At 40.2% G+C, this 20,485-nt stretch overlaps 1 protein-coding gene and 1 long non-coding RNA gene across 4 annotated transcripts in view; one reads left to right on the top strand and one right to left on the bottom strand.

Annotated features, from left to right (window-relative positions):
• Positions 1 to 20,485, top strand: part of IFT80 (intraflagellar transport 80) — a 179,819-nt gene that overhangs the window by 143,042 nt on the left and 16,292 nt on the right. Inside the window, exons 10-15 of the mRNA XM_019503222.1 lie at positions 754 to 828; positions 3,250 to 3,413; positions 13,553 to 13,617; positions 14,724 to 14,859; positions 15,673 to 15,820; positions 19,769 to 19,940. Coding sequence (XP_019358767.1) covers positions 754 to 828; positions 3,250 to 3,413; positions 13,553 to 13,617; positions 14,724 to 14,859; positions 15,673 to 15,820; positions 19,769 to 19,940 — 760 coding nt within the window. The remainder of the gene's footprint in view (positions 1 to 753; positions 829 to 3,249; positions 3,414 to 13,552; positions 13,618 to 14,723; positions 14,860 to 15,672; positions 15,821 to 19,768; positions 19,941 to 20,485) is intronic.
• LOC109287936 overlaps positions 18,637 to 20,485 on the bottom strand; it is a 54,492-nt gene continuing 52,643 nt past the window's right edge. For all 3 annotated transcript variants that reach the window (XR_002095014.1, XR_002095013.1, XR_002095012.1), the window contains one exon: positions 18,637 to 18,976. This is a non-coding gene — a long non-coding RNA (uncharacterized LOC109287936). The remainder of the gene's footprint in view (positions 18,977 to 20,485) is intronic.

Below are 20,485 nucleotides of genomic sequence, written 5' to 3'. Positions count from 1 at the left end.
CAGCCTTTTGGCCCTGAGGCCCAAGTAAATGTAGTATTGGTCCACAGGCTGGTCCCAACTGTGGATCAGGCTCTGCACCCACTGGATCCAGCCCCTTGTGCCTGAATCTGGCCCCATGCTGGCCAGTTCCCATAAACTCAGATTGGGGCCTGCCCAGGAGGGATCCAGCCCTGCTATCTAATGCTCAAGGCCATGTTACCCAGCACACACAGCTTCCTACTGGTCAGAATTTTGGCATCGGGGAGCTCTAATGAACACTACCGTTGCTCCCTGCTGCCGAATTCTCAGACTAGTGCACAGCTCCATGGACCAGATAACAAAGCCCTGCAGGCTCGATCTGGTCTGTGGCCCTAGTCTGTACCAGTGATTCTCAACCAGGGTGCAGCAGCACTGGGGTACCTTGTGATCCTTTCAGGGGTGTTGCAAAGTGCCACAATATTATACAATACTAGCACTTTTAGCTGTGCAAATATAATTCACAAGATAGGCCGAGAGATTTCAAATTTCCATAGTGTGAAAAGCATTCTGACCTGTTGTGGGTTTTGAGTTCTTTGCAGGAGTAGAATTGCTCTATTTATTTTCTATAGTCAAAAATCAAGTGAAAACTAATAGCTGACATTTTCCAAAGGGTGCCTGGAGTCTTAGAAGGTTGAGAACCTCTGGTTGAGAAATCCTTTCTGTACTTACAAACATGTATTTTCTTTGTTATGCAGTTAGGTGTTTTAATGAATGCTAATTTTATTACTCTTTTAGTACAAAGAACTGGAATACTCCACTGATCTTTGACCTCAAAGAAGGAACAGTTAGTTTAATTCTACAGGCAGAAAGGTAGTTTATTTTTATAATGTTCAATATATTTAATATCAATTGTTTATGTTAAAATGTATGTCTGTAAACAAACATAATTTGTGTGCGTGTGTGTGTGTGCGCGTCTTTAAAAACTGATAACAAACAAAACATTAAATAATGATAAGTAGTGTATGCAGGATTACATCATGTAAAAAAACAGGCCTTTTTCCTATGTAGTATCTGATAAGCTTGCAGTACTAAGTGTCTTCAAACCTTACATCTGTGCTATATCATTATGCTAGTCTTCTGTTTACAATAAAAAGTAAATCTTCAGCTATATTTCACTGCCATCTGTTTTTGATTTTTTATATTGCTTTTTTTAAGTGCAACACATTTTATAGAAGTAATCTTCACTGAAAGTTGGCCCTCCACTTACTAACACTGTCAACTATGCTGCATATAAGAAATATGCCATTTTATCTTTTGCCTTATTTTCATGTTCAGTAAGAAGCTGCATTTTCCAATTTTAAATGTTTATGCGATCGTCCTATTTGAAAACGATTCACCAGAGACCAGTTTTTGGTTGTAGTTCTGCAATATTGTTTAGTGGACAAAGTACAGGATTAGGGATCAAGAATTCCTAAAGTCTAATTTTAGTCTTGACTCTGTTTTGCTGTATTCTTGGATAGGTAACTTAAACTCAGGTTTTGAAAAGTATGCAGTAGTTACGAGGGTGTTAGTTGTAGCTGTGTTGGTCTAAGGACATAGGTAGACAAGGTTTTTTGGGTAAATGTAGTATCTTTTATTAGACCAATTAAATAGGTGGGAAAATTTTTCTTGCAAGTTTGTAGGCACGAACACCCTTCTTCAGGTATAAAGAGATTCTGCTGGTGTTTTGTGTTCTCCTGGGTGGAATAGAAGGCAGTATGCAAAATGGAGGTCTGTGAAAATGCAAATGTGTGGCAGTGAGGATCAGAGATGATGGGAGACAGTAGGTCTTGAGACAGGTAGGTGTGGGGGGAAATAGGGGGAATGTCGACCTGGTGATAGAATGTAGCTAGTAAAATGTAGAGAGGTTACATGCGGTTATCAGATGGCAGGCAGGTATAATGTGCCATAATATCTATCAAAATTATCAAAAACAAAAATACCCAATTACCAGTGGGTACACACTTCTCACAAGACAACCACGCTGTCTCCAATCTCTCAGTTCTAATCCTCAAAGGGAATTTACAGAGCACCTTTTGTAGATAAACCTGCAAACTTCACTTTATAAATCTACCGGGTACAAAAAATCATGGACTACATATAGACATTAGATTTATGGCACATTATAACCTGTCTGCCATCTGATAATCCCAGGTAACCTGATCCTAAACGCATTTGCATTTTAACAGACCTGCATTTTGCATATTGCCTTCTATTCCATCCAGAACACAAAACACCAGCAGAGACTTCCTATGCCTGAAGAAAGGTGTTTTGTGCCCGCAAGCTTGCAAAGAACAATTTTCCAACTATTTAGTTGGTCTAATAAAAGATACCACATTTACCTTGCCTGTCCATGCTTTTAATTGTTGAATGACCAACTTTCAATACCTTTGACCTCATTTTCAGAGCAGCTGCACTTTTATAACTCCAGACATACTCAGTGAGTAGCCAGCATTTTTGAGGCTCTCATCCTTTGTTTAAAGTTATGTACTCAAAATTAGAAGCCACTTTTGAAAATTTGGGAGGAATTCAATCCAATGGCCTTTTAGCTTTCTCTTTATGAATTCATGTATCTGTATAGTATGGATAACACCATCTACCTAGCAGTAATTTTTATTTGGTATTTTATTATTAATACTAGCCCACAAATAGGAATATGGAAAGAAGCCATTTCTCTTTTGGGAGAAGGCATTTTAATAAATTGAGGTTAGACTCAATTAAAAAGGAACGTTTTCTAAATATCTGCATTCCATCTACCTTTCATGACAGTTCAGTCATGATGAAGAAATAGATACAGTGAGGTATAAAGAAGGCAGTTGCAGTTTCTGAAGTGGTTTCTAATCTGTACATCCAGTAAGCCCACTGTGAGACTCCCAAGCTTCTATGTGCTGTTTTGTGTACAGGACTAAAGGTTTTAGCATCTTGAAACTACCTGTAAATGCATGCTTTATCTTCATGATGTGCAATTTAGGAGTATTAATTTATAGCAGATCCTTACTTAAAGAATCACAGTAATAGATGTACCATAGCTTTATAGTTATATTTGAAAAAAAATGCTGCCATTAAAATTGAATTAGTCAGTATAGAATTCTGTTTTAGAATATTGAATTCCAAATGTAAAATTTATAAATATCTTAGTTTTCACACAACAGCAATTGTAGTATTTTGGAAAATTGTCTTACAATTACTGAAACTTTTACCAGCTTTCCATGAAAACAGGTAACTTATGATCATTGTTTGCTTGTTTTATAGGCATTTTCTTCTAATAGATGGTGGAGGGATCTATATATATTCCTATGATGGACGATTAATTTCATCTCCAAAATTTCCAGGAATGAGGACAGACATACTAAATGCCCAGAGTGTATCTCTGAGTAATGATACTCTAGTAATAAGAGACAAAGCTGATGAAAAAGGTATGTTTACAGTTCTAATTGTTTGCATTTGACTATCAAATTTACTTGAAAAGCTGTTGAAAAGCTAATAATTGGCTTTGCATTTGGTATCTTTCATTTGAGCTTAATGCAGATATATGTTAAAAATGAACAAATAACTATTTTCCACATTAATTTTAAAGTAACCTTTTAAAAATATTACTGATTTTGCAATATTTGCTAATATGAGAGCATTTCTTTATGGAGAAAATAAACCTTTTTTTCCCAGATTGCTGTCTCATTTATATAATATCTTAAAAAAGAGGTCATTTACAGTTAAAATTTGAATGGTATGTCCTAAAATATTACTTGGTTTACTGTTGAAATACCTGTGCGGTTCCTATTTGTCCAACCTACTCATTGAACTCAGGAGCTGAAGTACTTTAATTGTGTTTGACTGTAAGGCCCCCTCTACACGTGTAGGTAAAGATACAACTGGATCTAATGCATAATCCACACAGTTGTGCATCTTGCCATACTATATGTGCATGGCAGGAGGCACAATTGTGCAATTGGGCTCCCCCTGCCCTGGCAAGAAGCAGGCTCCCATGGCTGGGAGACCTCGCTGCATGTGACATGCAGCCAGGGTATGGAGATGCGAGGCTCTCAGACCTGGCTGCAAGTGAGGCAGAGCCTGGGCTGGAGGCGCCATCAGTTGCAGGGCTTTTGGTCCCAGCTGCAAGTGGGGTGCAGCCAGGGCCAAGAGCCCTGTCAGTTGAAGGACCGAGGGCCCTGCATAGACTTGGGGTTTCACATACCCCCCCAAGCCTTAGGGATCATGGCAGCCATGATCCTTAGGACTTGGGGATTAAATGCTGGGCAAGATGCAACCCTGTGGCTTGGAGACCTATCAACTGACGGGGCTCCCAGCCACAGGGGAGACCCTGCTACACGTGCAAATTAAATCTTGATAGCAACCAGCTATAAAGTTAGTACACATTTTCAAGGTCTAACTGTACTGCTGTTGGAGCTTTTTTTGGTGTGATTGCTACTTTGCGCACAGGGGCGATGTGTAGGGGGTGCATGCAAGTGCACGTGCACCCCCTGAGCATGGAAGTGGACCCCTTGCAAAAAGTGGCATCTGCAGGTGGACACTGCTGTCGGCGCCTGCAGGGGGACACTGCTGGCTGCCATTGACACTTCCGGCAGTGCCTGCAGATGGTTGCCACCCCCTGGTTGGCACTCGCCACTCCCCTCCCCCCACCACTGACAGTGCTGGTGACATCTATGGGAGCTCCAGCTTACTGCTGCTGCGCTCCCGCCAGCGCAGCTGTGCCACCCCAGCCACTGAGGGCATGCGCAGTTCATGTTTGCACATGTAGCTGGTAACCAGTTAATTGCTCAATACCTGTAATGTGTAGAGGGGGTCCAGCGTTCAGCTGTTCTCTTAGTTTTTTGGTTTATACTTTTTCAGCATTTTTAGCTTTCTATCCAGTTTTTGTGGACACTTTTCTGGCTTCATTATGTCCTCTTTCAGTGCAGTATTTTTTTTTTTTAAATTGAATGTGGAAAATCCCCTTTACAATTCTGGCTTTAATATCTAATAATTTATCACAAAATATTTTACTCTTTCCATGTGAGCAAGCAAAAATCAGGCAGCTCTTTGCATTTAAAGAGATTTCAAGGATATCTTGTTAGGCTGCTTCATTCTTCTTTTAAAAGCTCCAACTTTTGAAAGGACCGACTGTAGTTGCCTGTGCAACCATTGCATTTTTATGAATCTACTTGACAAGGATTTGGGAATACTTGTACATAGGGTCAAGTCCTTTTCTATGAATGTGCCTACATTATACATTGTGGTGCAGTATAGAGATAGCCAAGCTTTTCCAAAAAGCAAAGCCAAGCAGTCGCTTTTAAATGTTTTAGTGTTGACTTTTATTGCTAATATTTATTTGGCTGCCTGTCAAACTTTATTTAGGGGTCTGAATGGATTTTTTCCCACATAGCAAACTTGGCAAAATTCTCTGTGGGCTTTTCTACCTTCCATGCACCATCTCTGGCATCCATTTTGGGGGATTAATTTTATATTGCCAGTGCAGTTGTTGAAGTAAAAAGGGATCAGTGTGAGTTCCCTGAAATCCAAAGGTTGCCTAAGCATGGAGCCAGACCATGGCGTTGTCCAGAGAAGAGGGAAGTCTTCATTTCTCATACTACATATTGCACCCTCATCTCAAGTCTCCTACTTTCTGCATGAAGGAGAGGGATGGGCTGAGATCCTGGTTTCCTGTGTGGGTTCCTTTGCAAGCCAGATAGTACAGAGAGGACGTAATCCTTATTCTTGTCCTTGGGTTTATAAAGCCAAAAGCCATTGAGACACAGTTGGAACCCACTTTGGAAAAACCCTGCTGCATAGTTGAGAGTCGGTCCTGTTGGTTAAATGTTTTAATGAAGTCTTCATATATGATCATATTATGCTGCATGTGTCTCATTGTTTCAGTATGTATATCAACATAGATTTTTAAATTTTTTTAAAAGGAGTCATAGTTAATAGAGCATAAGTTTACAGTTTACATCAGAAACATCAAACATTAAGGATACATTATCCACATGCTTTTATATCTTGTCATTGGTTCTGGTCAGAATTAAATTTGATTATCCCTACAATTGGAAAAGTATCTTTTTTTACAACAGTATTGCCAAATGGAGGTGAGCAATGGAAATGTGTGCATGGAAGCCATTAAGCAGTCAAAATGAACTGTCCAAAAAGGCGTATGTTTTCCAATTATTATGCTTAGAAATCTTACTGAAAACAATCTCAATTGATATTAGCATAACCTGTATAAGCAGTCCCTTCCTCCACACTTGATTAATTTTATTTTCAAGAGTGGTATCAGAATGTCTTTCATTAAAGATCACCTAAAATAGCTGTGTAAAAATTTAAAATTAATTTTTATCAGTAAAACTCACATATTTCACTATAAATTATTCAGACAGAAGCAGTTGCTCATAATAAATTATATATGGGTAAATGAAAGACGCATTTGACTTCTGATATAATATTTTCATCATGCTATTTTGCTACACATATACACAAACTTTATTTTATTGTTGTACTGTCATCTTCAGTAAAGCAGAGATAAATGTGATATCTAATATTTTTAAATACATTGCATTTTAATAAATGAAATGTCTATACATTTAATACTTTATGTACGCACATACTTGCATATTATCTTAAGATCACAACTGCAAACTCTCCTGTTACCTCTTGTTTCTTTATGGACCTTGATAAAGAAAAGGGGGAGAAGAGTAAGACCCATATTCCTCTCCTGACTAGGCCTACTCTGCAGGCCTTATCAGCCAGGTCTGGGTTGTGCTACTAAGTCCCAAGTCGCCAGTCAGCTCCAGAGAAAATTCTCTTAGCAAGAGCTCCAATGAAGGCAATGGAAAATAAGTTTTTACAGAAAAAGGTTGGAACTAGTCTTGCAGGTAGCCAGGAAAAAGAAAGACGCAACAAATTAGGCAGTAGGAGTTGTTGCTGGTTGTTGTAGGATTCAGCTGACAGGCTACAGGTTGCTGACATCTGCTTCATTGGACCTTTCTCGCTTTTGTTACAAGCACAGAAAAAAACAAAGCTGGTTCATTACAGTGGTAGTCCTTCCTTGTGCTTAGGAGGGAGAAGTCTCTTCTCAGATGTAGTCTTGTGACATTTCCAGCATTTTCTCCAGGAAAAAGGAATATCTTTGTACCTTTGTTAACTCTAAAAGGAGCAGGGAGTAGGGAGGGAGTGGCAGCTGTCATTCTCTTTCTCCCATATATTTTCAGATGAGAGAAAACTTGAGTTTGAATCCTGGTTCATTGTAGGATTTAATCATTTAAATTTAAATGATTGTAAAGAGTTACTGGAAAACTCCTAATACTAATGAAACTTTTTCTGAACCACTTAAAGATTGCAAAAACACGTTGCTTTTCATTCCAGGTATGACATTAATGTCATATAGAGAACTATGTTAAAATATGAGCAAAATACCACCCAAGAATTACTTGTGTTCTTTGCATGTTTAACCAGCTGCAACATAATAACACTCATATACAACTTTTTCTTCTCTGCAAGCACAACTGGCAACCTCAGAACACCTGTTCTCTCAACCTTTTTTTCCTTTGCCAGTGCAACCATTGACCTCAAACCAACATCCTGTATCCTACTGAAAGAAACCCACAATAATATATTAATACATTAACAGCGCCATCCTTTGGAATTATATATACATCACAGGGCTTAGGTGACAACATATGTATACGGGTAAAGTTCAAATGAACTGTGATGTCATCAAACCTCTGAGAAGTGCCTCCTATTGTTCACAATCTGAATTTGTGCAATGATGTAGTTTTATAGTAAATGTTCTTAATAATAAAATGTTACTATTCTTGAAGGGCTTGTTTATTTGCACATTCCACTGTGGGTATGAATCCACTTTAAGCAGCCTGTTTACCGTACAGCACTCTGGTGCCTTGCACCTCTGTATCTTTCATGCCAGAAGGAACAATGTAATCTGTGGTTTGTGTTCCTATTCTCATCCATTGGATTGAGACAGAACTTCTGTGGCCTGTTCCAGACAACATGCTTGACATACAGCCATTTTCAAAACCTGTCTTTTCTTCATCTTTTCTTCCTTTCTTGCCCTGGGACGCTTTTTAGCATGTTTTTCTGACTTTTCTGTTGTTGTTATTGCTTTCTTAAAATCTGTTCCCTGTCAGTTTTTCAGCAACACCTGAGACTCCCTTGGCCTTTACTATTTTTAGCTTCCCTTTCTGAGAAAAGCTTCATTTTTTCCCTTCTGTTTTACCAAACCTCTTAGTTGGCAGGTCTCCCAGGTCACCTGTTTTCACCTGTTTTCACCAGGTTTCTGGAGGGACATGACTGTGAACAGACACATGCTAAATACATTTGCTGTTTAGGGAGTCTTTTATCCCTGAGAAATCTGCTATCTACAAGTCATTCATTTCCTGATTCAGGAAGGACTGTGAGGCTAGATTCTAGGTTTATCTCCTGGGTAAATCTATAGGGTTAGACATCAACCCTGGAGTGCAGAGGTTGGAGGGGCAGACTCTAGCGGTGAGAGCTGCCTCTCAGAAAGATCCCCTTTTTCATCAGCATCAGGAACATCCTAAATGATCGTAGGCTCAGAGATGTCTCCAGAACAAGATCCTTGTCCCAGCATTCTTTCAGTATGTGTTTTTCACCTTTTCTTTGCCCTTCCAGTTCTGAAACTTTGCAGGCTGTGTGGATCCTGATATTAAATTCCCAGTACCAGTGCTTCATTTTAGACAATCTACTTTTTCAGTGCTTAGGAAGTATCAGGCAGTCCTTTGGCATCTAACTGTCACACATCCAGTGCACTCACATTGACTTCCAGTCTGGTATGAAATGGTTTTGGCACTGACACTGATTCTTCCCCAAGCCACCACAGATGCAGCTGATGCCACATCTTGGTCAGTGGTTGTAATGAGGTGGACAGCCTAGCTCCAGGGATCTGGGAAAAAGCAGACCAGTAAAGTGTATGTTCCCTCCAAAGGACCAGAACTTCTTAGCTTCAAGAAGGAAAAGGCTCTGCATACAGTTCTCCCTCTTTTCACTCTGGAGGTTGGCTGGCCCGTTTCCAGTAATCTTAGACATGATCACAGCTGGTTGTACCATATTTGATCAGCCACTGAAGATTTCCATATCCTCACAAGGCCTCTTTTCTGGTCATTCTGGATTAACTACCAGAGCTGAAGCATAATGGGATGTCAGCTGCTATCTGAGCTCACCACTGTGGAAAGTCAGTCTGTCTTTTCCAACCCAGTGTTATTTTAAAGTTCTTTAAGGGTATGGCCTAAGTATTCCTTCCCATGCAAGATCCAATTTCTCCTAGTCCTAACTGCTCTAACCAGGCAATCGTTCAAAACAATGGCCATCTACTTGCTATTACATCGTGCCGTCACTTTGGCAAGAAGGGTAAGTAAAGTCCAGGTACTGATGGCACATCCTTCGTATGCAGTAGCTTACCCTGACAGGGTCTCCCTGTGGATTTGCCCCGAGTTTTTACAAAATTCTCAGTTTCACATTGTTAGCAGCCTGACTCACTGTTTGTCTTACTAAAATTTTACTCTTAAAGAACTGTGACATCTGTACATAGGCTTGATGTAAGAACTTCTTGTACTTTAATCTGCAGAGGACTAAGCCTTTCAGGAACTCTGAAGGCTATGTGTTCCCATAACCACAAGATCAAAAAGCATAGAGATTTCTCTCCAAAGACTTGCTAAATGGATCTTGAACTCCATGAAATTGGGCTGAGTTCATTAAGTTTGATTCATTGATTAGAATTTGCTGTACCAGAGCCTAACCTACTTCTTTGGTCTCCCTTCAGGATGTACCTATTCTAGATATTTGGAATTTGCAAGTGGCTACTTGGCTCTATAGATGCACATGGCACCAGGCATTACACCATCGTGAAGACTTTTAGAACATATGCTGTTTGGCAAAGCAGTTCATATAGGACCTTAGGTTCTGTTTCTGGTTGAACAGGGTACTGCTTTGGAGATACCCAGAGTGAAGGACTCGAGAAAGAAAGTTACATACCAGTTTGTGTACCAGGATATGTTGTCTGTATGCACATTCTGCATCCCATGTTTTGTTCTCTCTTGCTTTGCATGCCTGGCACTCTGGGATGCTGTAGTTGATAGAAAGTTGAAGAACAGGAAGTGTGCATTGATGTTTGTGCTTGTAGCATACAGTACAGCATACAACTCTGAGCTCAAGTGCTTGAGGTGCATGTACACCCACACTGAAATAGATATGTGGGCAACACACTGTGAAGAGCTAAGTTGTTTGTAAGTAACTTCTCTTTCTCACCAGCTTTGAGTATCCCAGTCTCTCTCCTTCTCAATTTATGTAAGTTGGTGCCTAATTTTTCTGCCTTCAGAAATTATTTGGCAAAGCCACATACACACACACAGTATACAGGCATTCAGAGATATTATGTAATATAAAACAACATCACATTTATGAAATATTTTAAGCAATATATAATAATAGAAATTTGGTAGGTAGAAGGTTTCTGGACCACAAAACAGCTGAAACTTTCCTTCATAAGAATGGCTGCACCAGTGATCAGTGAGAGCTTCAATATAGCCGTAGACATTATAAAAGAGAATTTCAGCTTAAGCCACGAACAGGCATCAAGTTTCTGCTAGGAGAATCTGTTTTTCCCAATAGAAACTACATGCGTACAAGCGTTCATTAGTTTTTCAGGGGAAAGAAACATGTCCCTTCTGGGGGAGAGATTTTCCAGATGTCATCCTGGAAGACGTCCTTTGCGAGAGAAACTCTTGCAAGAATTAACACTTGCTTACTCCCCGGTATAGTTTTTTTTAAAGCTATTTATAACCCTTTTACTTGTGATGATTACCTGAAGAAATAAATGGATGAATTTTTAGCAGGGGTGAGAAGAGACTGAGAAACTCAATGGGATTTTTTTGCTAAGGAGGTTTTACGAAGTTCATGTATTTCTGATCAAAGCAGAATATTTTTGAGGAGCAACTTGTTAAAATTTCATCATCAATTGGATGACTGATCTAGTATATCCTCTAACGTGGATAAAACTGATGTGGAAGAGGAGAGGACTAGGACTACCAAAATATCAGAGAGTCAGCATCTTGCACATGGTCTTCTGCACATAAGGTTCTTGGTTAGAGAACTCTCAGCACTAGTTTTTCTAAATTACATTCTAAGTGTCCAGTCGACAGCCTTGTCAAAACTATATTACTAAATCTTATTTTCTATAGATTATTATAATCAACACTAGTACTAGTTCCTTCAGGTAAGTGTAGTGCCCCATCAAGGGCAATGCTTGCTTTACACTTGTGTTTGGGACTGTTTTGTACTAAGATTTATTCAGGTAACCTCAGGTAACATTAATTTTTTTGTGTTGCAGGCTCCATACCCACATAACTGAATCAATTCGATAGGGGGTAAAAAGAAGGTGCCAAATAATGTGGGGCCTCTGCAGGACATGCTTGGTAATCTGGTGGTAGCACCAGATGACAAAGCTAATCTCTTTAACAGATTCTTTGCTTCCATTTTTCTGAGCAGGGACAGGGACATCCCCCTCACTGGGATCCCAGATGGACCCAGGGGAGGCGAAGCCAGGCCCAGGGTCAGTGAGGACCTAGTCAGGGAACTTCTGGAGGGACTGGACATGTTCAAATGAGCAGGTCCTGACGATTTCCACCCCAGAGTGCTTAGGGAACTGGCAGAGGTCAGTGCAGGACCCCTGGCACAGCTTTATGAGCACTCATGGTGGTCTGGTGAGGTGCCTGACGACTGGAAAAGGGCCAATGTGGTTCCCATTTTCAAAAAAGGGAGGAAAGAGGACCCAGGAAACTATAGGTCCCTTAGTGTCACCTCGGTCCTGGGGAAGCTCTTTGAGAAAATTATCCACGAGCACATCTGCGAGGGACCAGCAGGGGAGTTTATGCTTAGGGGCAATCAATATAGGTTCATTAGAGGCAGGTCCTGTCAGACCAACCTGGTGGCCTTCTATGACCAGGTCACAAAAGCCTTGGATGCAGGTGTTGCGGTGGACGTAGTCTTCCTGGACTTTAGGAAGGCCTTTGACACAGTCTCTTACCCCATCCTCATTAAAAAATTAGGCATCTGTGGTGTCAGCGCCTACACAGTCAGATGGGTCACAAAGTGGCTGGAGGGCTGCACCCAGAGAGTGGTGGTGGACAGGTCATTTTTGACATGGAGAGATGTGGGCAGTAGGGTTCCCCAGGGCTCGGTCCTTGGGCCTGCACTGTTCAACATCTTCATCAGCAATTTGAAAGAGGAGGTGAAAAGGACTTTGTTCAAGTTTGCAGATGACACTAAGATGTGGGGAGAGGTGAGCATGCTAGAAGAGAAGGACAGGCTACAACTAGATCTCGATAGGTTACAGAGGTGGGCAGGTGAGAATAGGATGGGTTTCAATACGGACAAGTGCAAGGTGTTGCACCTGGGGAGGAAGAACCAGCACCATACCTACAGGCTGGGGAACTCCCTTCTCGCCAGCACAGAGGCAGAGAAGGATCTTGGAGTCACTGTTGATTCCAAGATGAACATGGGCCGCCAATGTGGGGACACGGTCAGGAAGGCTAACTGCACCTTGTCATGCATCCACAGATGCATCACAAGCAGGTCCAAGGAGGTGATCCTCCCCCTCTATGCAACATTGGTCAGGCTGCAGTTGGAGTACTGCGTCCAGTTCTGGGCACCGCACTTCAGGAGAGAGGTAGACAGCATCAAGAGGGTCCAGAGGAGGGCCACTGGCATGATTAGGGGGCAGCAGGGCAGGCCCTACGAGGAGAGGCTACGGGACCTGAACCTGTTCAGCCTCCACAAAAGAAGGCTGAGAGGGGATCTGATGGCTGCCTATAAACTTGCCAATGGGGACCAGCAGGCAATAGGAGAGTCCGTGCTCCCCCGAGCACTACCGGGGATAACGGAACAATGGCCATAAGTTGACTGAGAGTAGATTCAGGCTAAATATCAGGAGTCACTACTTTACTGTCAGGGCGGCTAGGATATGGAACCAACTTCCAAGGGAAGTGGTGCTTGCCCCTACCCTGGGCGTCTTCAAAAGGAGGATAGACAGCCACCTAGCTGGAGTCATTTGACCCCAGCATCCTTTCCTGCCTATGGTGGGGGGGCGGACTAGATGATCTGCTTAGGTCCCTTCCAACCCTACCAACCATGAAATTAGGGGTCACAATAATTTTTATATATGACACTGATGAACTGTGGCAGAAATGTTAAATTTGAATGTTCCCCCTGAATCAGAGATATATAAGGGATGAGTATCATATTTCAACATTGTGGCTAAGATAATGACTGATTAGGAAGACCAATGATGATTATGAATGCTAATAGAATAATCAAATCTTGGTGTTCAGATTGTGACGTTTCATATACTTAGCAGCACAAGTGAATGACAGTACCAAATTTTAAGATATTAGTTCTGTGGGAAAAGCATCAATATTGTAATAGATACAGTGGACATCTTGGACATCCAGTAGAGAGCTTGAAGATAATCTTGAATTGTTGAACTGCAACAAGTATGAAATGTTAATACTTTCACACTAAACCTTTATCTTTTAAGTTATCTACCTGTTTGAAGCATTGACTGGGAAGCCATTGGGTGATGGAAAGCCTCTTACCCACAAGGTACTTTACCTACTGTATTTACTTTAAAATTACACTTTTATATCAATAATCTAGATTAAAGAAAGTATTAAGGTAGTAGGATACTCCATGTGGAACATTTGGACAAACTTTTACGTTATAGCATAAATTAGTCTTTGTACACTGTGTTGACATATACAGTCATGGAATGTGGATTGTCAACCCTGGCTTTATATAAATTGTTCTTACTTATTATAGTATCTCTCACATACCTGAAAAGATCAAAGCAAAAGGCTTGAGAGTTTCAGGAGATTTGCAGGCGGGCATTTGTTACAATAAAACTCATTACCTGAAGTCCTTCAAGCTCACTCACAAGCCACTTCATTAGCAAGTGCCACTTTAACACTGAGGTACCTTGCTGTGAGAAAGGAGAAATGAAGGAATGGCATTTGGCTGTAGGCTCAATCCTGTCCTTAGTCTTGCCTTCAGGAATGGTTGAATGAGGAGAGACTTAACGTTCTCCTGTCTCTCAGTGGTACAAGAAAGGGCTTTTGACAATTGGCATATGCTAATCAAATCACGCAGCTTCTGTGGGAGGCACAGGCATTCAAGCTTGTCCTCTTTTTGGCTGCTGCTTGTATTTATGCTCTTTAAAACTATAAATAGACTCACCAAGTGCTGGTACTTTTGCAATATATGGTGGCTATAGTTTACTATTTAAAACTTGTTAGAGATTAACATTTCTGTCAGTAGAACAAGTAGGAGTGGGCCAGCAGGGTCTCAGCCCTGGGAACGGATTTAGGAGGGACACCAGAGCCCATGCCACTTCAGCAATTGGTGTGTTTGGGGATCTTGCACTGCAGCAGCAGCAGTCTATATTGGCACAGTTCATAAACTCTTAGGCGAGAAGGTAAGTGCTTGGTACCACCCTACACCTTGCTGCCCAGGTTGCCAAAATTCCTAGGTATGCCTCTCTTTTTGTAATGTTTCTCACTTTTATAAAATAGTTGTGGCACTAAGAAATACAAGCATATTTAAAAAACCTATTTTTATTAGTAACAAAGAATGTTAATTTTTTTAGTAAATCATCTATTTCTCCTAGATTAATGCACAGAATAAATAAACAAGTGTTTTCTACTTCATTTTAGACAGAGATTGTGGAAATTGCCCTGGACCAGAAGGGGCTTACAAATGAAAGAAAAATTGCTTTTATTGATAAAAACAGAGATCTTTATATTACTTCAGTGAAGAGATTTGGAAAAGAACAGAAAATTATCAAAATTGGTAAGAACCAAGCCAAAATCCCATTAGCCTGCATTTTGGCAACAAAATTCATTTTTATTTTCAGCAAATGTAATGAAGTCTCTGTTTCTTTGATCAACTTAAAATTGGATCTAACAAAACATTGGGGAACAGGTTACTGGAAACAGTTCTGCTATGGTTCCATGGGAAGGATGAAAGGAAAAATACTGTTTCCATCTCTAACTTTTTTTACGTTCAGTTACACTGAACGAGTAGGTACTTTTTATGCTGATTATCAATCAAAGAATTAAATGTTGCCTTTTAAACTGTGAGCAATATATTTGAGTGAACATCCCAGAATGGATTATAGGAAGGTTCCCCTAGAGCTATTGGTTCATGCAGTCTGACTGCAGATTAGGATAGCATTTTGTTGCAAAGGTTTTCCTCTCCATTTCAAGCATTAAAACTTTTTTTTTTAATGTGGTTGCTTGCCTCTACGGTTTATTCAGCAGCAGTCAAAAAACAATTACTGTTCCCAGAGTTGTGCTTATTGCTGGTAATAAGGGTTGACAGACAAAGCATTTAAAAAATGTAAAAAAATGCTAAGCTGTTATATATTTTTCTATTAGAATGGAAATATAAATGTCAGAAAAAAGTATAATAGAGAAAATAAATATATGTAAGTTCGTAAGAATATATTTTAACTTATGAGTGAGGATGAAATCCATATAAAAGGGCCTGTTAATGACTCTTAAGAGTTACTTCTACGCAAAGCTGTATTTCAAGAACTTTTACATTTTTGACCATTTAATATATTTTTGAAATGCATAATATTCTTTTTATTTTTAAATTAAGGAACAATGGTCCATACTTTGGCTTGGAATGACGCATCTAATATACTTTGTGGACTTCAAGATACTCGTTTTACAGTCTGGTACTATCCCAATACAGTTTATGTAGACAAAGATCTTTTGCCAAAAACACTGTGTGAAAAAGATGCAAGGTAACATAGATTTTTAATCAAAATAATGTGACTATATACTTTAAATTCTGTTCTGAATTTTTCACTGAAATTGTTCCTGAAATGCAATATTAGTTAGCCTGCTTGAAACCAGACCACACAGTTCCTACTTTCAAAATTCTTATCTTGTTTAATCTTAGGCATTATCCATTCAGGGCATACTATAAAGCTTTCAGAATGCATCGGTGGCCGTGGACAGACATTATATTTGTAGTGCTATCTATGCCCTTGTCACACTACAAAACTGCGGGTGTACAGACATGCATCCTACTTGTAGTTCTGAAAAATTTGCATAGGCACTACAGAAATGTTTCAGTTTTAATAGGAGCTTCTCTGTAGCACCACATTTTGCAACACCCGATGCCTTGGAGGTACAGTTACAAGTAGCACAACACAGAGGGCACAGACAGAGGTGCAACTCCCTGCTGGAACTGCGAATGCTTTTCAGGAAGTGTTCTGAGTTACAGCGATCCCCTGGACCAAACAGAACTTCACTCTTGGTGCCAGGGAGAGGAGTATCTAGCTGCTGGCTGTGAGCCTGCAGCCAGTTTCCCTTAGCAATGGCCCTTCCTCTCTCCTGGCCTGTCCCTGTTTTCAGAATGGGAGTGGGGAAAAGGGATCAGAGGGAGCTTGTTCTAGGGGTTCCCCAGCTAGCGTTGGAGGATGGGGTGGGTGAAATGAAGCTCCTCCCCCCCCCCAACTTGGCACGGGAAGGGGGGGACTCCAATACACGCTGGAAAATACCACAGACCTAACTCCCTCTGCTTCCTTACCCCATCCTATTCTGAAAACAGCAACAGGCTGGGGGCAGGACAGATACAAGTTATAGAAGATGCTATGTTTTTTAATGTTTTCATCTGAACCCTCATAACGAGGGTTCAGATATTTATTCAATCGGCCATTTCGGGAAGAAAAACCCGCAGCATGCTTAGAGGCTCGGTAGTGTTACGCTTGCTAGCACCACAGCCGAAAGGGACTTGGGGGTCATGATTGACCACAAGATGAATATGAGCCACCAGTGTGATGTTGCAGCCGGCAAAGAGAGCAAAACTCTGGCTTGCATCCATAGGTGTTTCTCCAGCAAATCCCAGGATATCATCCTCCTGCTGTACTCAGCCTTGGTGAGGCCACAGCTGGAGTACTGTATTCAATTCTGGGCTCTACAATTTAAAAAGGATGTGGAGAAGCTAGAGAGAGTCCAGAGGAGAGCCATACACGTGATCAGAGGGCAGGACAATAGGCCTTATGATGAGAGGCTGAGAGCTATGGGACTCTTCAGCCTGGAAAAGCGCAGGCTCAGGGAGGACCTGGTGGCAACCTATAAGTATATAAGGGGTGTGCATCAGGATCTGAGGGAACATCCGTTCACAAGAGCACCCCTTGGGATGACAAGGTCAAACAGTCACAAACTTCTCCAAGACTGTTTCAGGCTGGACATAAGGACAAACTTCTTTACAGTCTGAGCCCCCAAGACCTGGAACAGACTGCTGCCAGAGGTGGTGCAAGCACCTACTCTGGATTCCTTCAAGAGTCAATTGGATATTTATCTTGCTGGGATCCTGTGTCCCCAGCTGACTTCCTGTCCCTAGGACGGGGGGCTGGACTCGATGATCTTCCGAGGTCCCTTCCAGCCTTAATGTCTATGAAATCTATGACATTTTTTAAGCAGTCTGCAGCCATGCACTTGTGTTTGGTCATGACTATAGACTGCTTTCTGTGGCCTGATCAGGCAAAAATGGTCACTTCTATGTTCACCCAAACGGTTTCTTGCTCTGCCAGCATCCCTCATTGTTCTGCTTCCCTGTCCTCCAAAAGTACAGAGGGAAAATTGACTCCATGATAGCCTGCCAGAGAGCAGAGCTGGAGCCCAGCACAGACTGGGGTTTGCAGCTCAATTGGCACAGCAGTTCCCTGTCCCTGGTGGGAAGAGGGCAGGCTATCAGTGAATGGGCTCTGCAAATGTTTTACAAGGTTCTTAAGATGTTTTACAATGAGATTAAACCTTGCCACACCCTAACGAGGTACAGAAGTGGGATATTTATTAAAATATGCCATCTACCATAAATGATTTGTCCAAAGATATAGTGCATGTCTATCCTGCAGTGACAGCATGTCCTGAGTGGGCCATTCCATGTATACCGCTGCTATCTGCTTGCACACCCATATGCCAACTTCAGAAATATGCCAGAGAAATTCTTCAGGGAACCGTCACAGCTACAACACTGCTACAGTTCAGGTAAAAGGGAAGGAACAGCAAAGCAAAGGGCCTGGTGGTAGGTGGGTTCTATTTCTTTGTCCTGATATGCTATGAATAAGTCTACACTGCAGTGGCAACGTATCCGTGCCAGGCTGGTCTTGAACATGCCTCAGCCACCTGGTCATGTGTGCCTCTTCCAAACCTGGAAATACACTGGTGAAGGTGTGCTGAATTAATGGTTTGAGATAAACCACAGAGGTGTTTCATGAAGCATCTTCTCTGGCATATTTCTGAAGTTGGAGTATGTGACTAAAATCATGTACCCAAAAGTTTCTGTAATGGCTTTTCCCTTAGAATTATTTCAGTTTAGTTTTCAACTAACACTTGGTTTTTCAAAGCTATTCCACAGCTCTTGTTGAATAAGAACTGAAAATACTGCAACCACTCACATTGCCAGTTATTGCTGTGAATACTCTGACACGCCAGAATATCTAGAAGTTTGGTACCATGTTTTGTATGTTCAGAGCTTAGAAGCTCCAAGCACTAGTCTATACTAACTCTAGTCATCACTGTGTTCCCATACATACTCAGATGCTTCAAGTAATTGTTATTTCTTTATTAGGGCTGCCAGGATTAAAAATATAAATACGTAATGCACAATTGTTTTAGCAATTACAGTGAAAGCTAAACTAACATTTTTTCACTTACCCTCTGAAGCAACTCAATTGAAACGCAATACAATAAGAGTCTTGCTGTCCTAATAGTAGGACAAGACCTCTGACCTCGTACTGCAGTTACTGGAAGCATGAGGGGTATATTTCCCAGTTCTTAGCCTTCCTGTTCCACAGTACTAGCTGCTCAGTCTTTTCTCCATAGTCATCACGCTGCATTTTCTTGTATGCTTCTCTTGCTTTGACTCAGCCTCCAGCTCTTCCATGAATCTAGGGTAATGCAGTGTTAGGGTCATTGCAATATATTATATTTTGCAGACTATAAATTTAATGATTAACTAATTTAAATAGTAACAAATGCTTTTCAAAGGAATCTTCAACATAGATACAAAACCTTGAGTCTTAATCACATTTCTTGCATTTTAGCAGAAAATTGTTTTGAAAAACATAGCTAATGGATATGTTAAAAATTCTGAATTGTAACTAGAACTGTTAAAGATTTTATCTGAAGAAATTTGTGGTCACCTTAGTATAACGTTGGGTTATTATTGTTCTAGTGCAGCATAATGGTATTTTCTACAACCTGGGAGATGATGTCTACCAATATAATAATAAACATAATACTCTTATAGTCCTGTCTTTGGCATATAATTACACTCATGCTCTGGAATGTACACCTAACTTCATAATTTAATTTAGCAGAGCCAAGAGAATTTTACCTGTATCTGTATATATACGAGCACTACTTGTATGTGTAAGTCCAGCTTATGCACAGATACCCAATTGGTATTTGCACTTTTAGTCAATGGTTGCATGTGATAGGTTGCATAATCAATTTTGATTGCTGGTCACTCTCTTTAAAAATCTGACCCTGTTTTCATCTTTAAACTCTACTACATATACTTTAGCAGTTGAATGTCGATGTTTCCATTTAGATCAAAAGTAAAAGAAGTTTACAATATAATAATTATTAACTAGTTTTAAAACCACCAGTTGCTTTAAATTGTTATTTTTTAGCATGAAGGATTATAAAATGTACTTTATCTACATTTTTTTCAACAGTGAATTTAGCAAAAATCCCCAGATTATACGTTTTGTGGGAAATCAAGTAACAATTAGAAGAGCTGATGGCTCACTTATTCATCTCAATGTATCACCTTATCCAGCTATTCTTCATGAATATATTAGCAGTTCAAAATGGGCAGATGCAGTCAGATTGTGTCGATTTGTTAAGGTAATTCTTAATAATATATGGTACAATTACAATTGTTTGTTTTTCATTTACATTTTAAGGATTATTTTATGGGAATGGTAATTATATAAGAAAATGCTATAAATTAGTATCTTTCTTCAAGTAGTTTCTTTACTGCATAGTTTTTCCTTTTTATTTTAGAGATGATATGGAAAAAACTTACAAAGTCATGTATTTTACTCAGCTGTTCACTTACTACACCTATTCAGCATGGGAAAGTTACTAATGAACATAATTCTTTTCAGAACTGACCTTTACACAGTTGGTATTATAAAAATGCTTTGTGACCCCATACAGTTGCCTAATATTGTAGAGTAGCATATCTTTTTTACATTTCTTTTCTTTCATTTTTTTTTTCATCACTTTCTGCTAATTTAGACAACAACAATGGATGAGGTGAGTTTGATAGTGTTGTGTGTGTACATGTACAAAAGAATATATATTATCATGATTTAAAATTGATACTGTGTCTTAAAACTACAGTGAAGCCTGGTTAATTAATCACTGGGATAACATGTCACTATGTG

This window comes from Gavialis gangeticus, unplaced genomic scaffold (genome assembly GCF_001723915.1).
Source record: "Gavialis gangeticus isolate Ggan-Ray unplaced genomic scaffold, GavGan_comp1, whole genome shotgun sequence".
Classification (NCBI taxonomy): Eukaryota; Metazoa; Chordata; order Crocodylia; family Gavialidae; genus Gavialis; species Gavialis gangeticus.
This window is presented reverse-complemented; position numbering and strand designations above follow the sequence as displayed.